The sequence below is a fragment of the Frankliniella occidentalis genome, unplaced genomic scaffold (genome assembly GCF_000697945.3).
Source record: "Frankliniella occidentalis isolate FOCC.00 unplaced genomic scaffold, Focc_3.1 Scaffold81, whole genome shotgun sequence".
Classification (NCBI taxonomy): domain Eukaryota; kingdom Metazoa; phylum Arthropoda; class Insecta; order Thysanoptera; family Thripidae; genus Frankliniella; species Frankliniella occidentalis.
Genome location: NW_026267211.1, coordinates 142,478 through 144,012, shown reverse-complemented (window position 1 = coordinate 144,012; position 1,535 = coordinate 142,478). Strand labels below are relative to the sequence as shown.

General features: G+C 49.1%; 1 protein-coding gene across 1 annotated transcript in view; it reads right to left on the bottom strand.

The window, feature by feature from the left end:
• Positions 1–699: 699 nt before the first annotated feature.
• Positions 700–1,535, bottom strand: part of LOC113202672 (chorion class B protein L11-like) — a 5,230-nt gene continuing 4,394 nt past the window's right edge. Inside the window, exon 3 of the mRNA XM_052269046.1 lies at positions 700–1,069. Within this exon, the coding sequence (XP_052125006.1) occupies positions 807–1,069 (263 nt within the window). The 3' untranslated portion in view covers positions 700–806. The remainder of the gene's footprint in view (positions 1,070–1,535) is intronic.

Here is a 1,535-nt window from a genome sequence, read left to right as displayed (position 1 = left end):
AGGCGCGGGGCGTTGTGTCTTGGCCGGCCGTGCGCCGTGCGTAGGTGCCGCCCGTGACCTTCCGGCTCCAGGCTCGGGGCGGCACGAAGGATGAAACGTAAACAAAGTCCAGCCGGGCCTGACCGCCCAGCACACACTCACGTTACCGATAGCGATTGTGTTTCTATTTTTGAGATCCATAGGATTTCTTGTCCGAAGGTAGTACGAAAATTTGCCGCCAAAACTGCCAAGGTATATAATGTGAGTAGATTGGCTTTTTGCAAAGATGTTATCACAAATCTTGTGCATAACAAATTGTATGGGTAACTGCTTATTATAAACACGGCAGCAATAGCGAGCAAAAAATTACTTTGGCGGTGCCATTGATTCCCCCGGGCTTGCCCATCGTCTCTCCGACCATGTTACCCTACGGACCGAAAGAGTAGGCAACCCGCACGCACATCTGCATGCGGTAAATTTAACTATGGAAGGGCGCGAGGCAAATCTGCCACTTGCGTGCAAAAAATATGATTGCCTTAATTCGGACAAATAACTGATCCAAATCCTGTGTGTATGCGCTCGGAGCTAGTGAGTGATGATAGGCAAACTCGCCCGCACTTCTGTGTGCGCGCTCGATACCGCTCCAACGCGGGGCTGGACTCGACACAAACAGAATACGCCGATTTAGGAACGTAAAGGAAATAACGATACACAAAGGGATTTGTTTTGGAAAGTGTCTTTTATTCACATTCCAGGAGTTTTAAAATATTTATCACATACAAAGTCAAGATTTAAAAAAGAAAAACAATCTAGGTTCAGTCTTTGATTTAATAGTGGCTGAGGCCGGAGTAGCCCAGACCAGAGTAGCCGAGACCAGAGTAGCCGAGACCAGAGTAGCCGAGACCAGAGTAGCCAAGACCAGAGTATCCCAAGCTGGAGTAGCCGAGGGGGGCGTGCAGGGGAGCGGCGATGGCGGTCTTGGTGATCAGGGGGGCGGAGTAGCCCAGGCTAGAGTAGCCGATGGGGGCGCCGTAGCCGTAGCTGCCGGCCCCCCCCACCAGCTCCCACGGGCGGCACGCGAAGGCGTTGACTCCCGCACACACGCACAAATTTAGGAAATACCGCCAGACAGATTTTTTTTTGTGGGTGCCGTGCGATTCTACGTCATATTGGGACACGCTTAACTTAAACCTTGCCGAGGTTAGCGGTATTTTTGTCGGGCGTTAATGTTGGTCGGACGCCACTTATACGTCCATGTGGGTCACGATAGGTTATACACGGAGAGAAAAGTTCGGGTCATACACCCAAAAGTTTAGATAAATTTGACCGAAAAGTACTATCCAAACTTTTTCAGATGTGGTCACCAAATATTCTGGTGCTGAGTCTAAAAGTACTGGTGCAGAGTCAATAGGTTTCAGCCTGACGCCGAAACTGATTAGATGTACCGTTAAAAAGAACAATCCAAACTCCGTTTTGCTGCCTACCCTGAACTTCTCTCTCCCTGTAGGAAGAGTGTTTTCTCTCTCATTTTTAGGTTTTGATTTTAAACAACATAG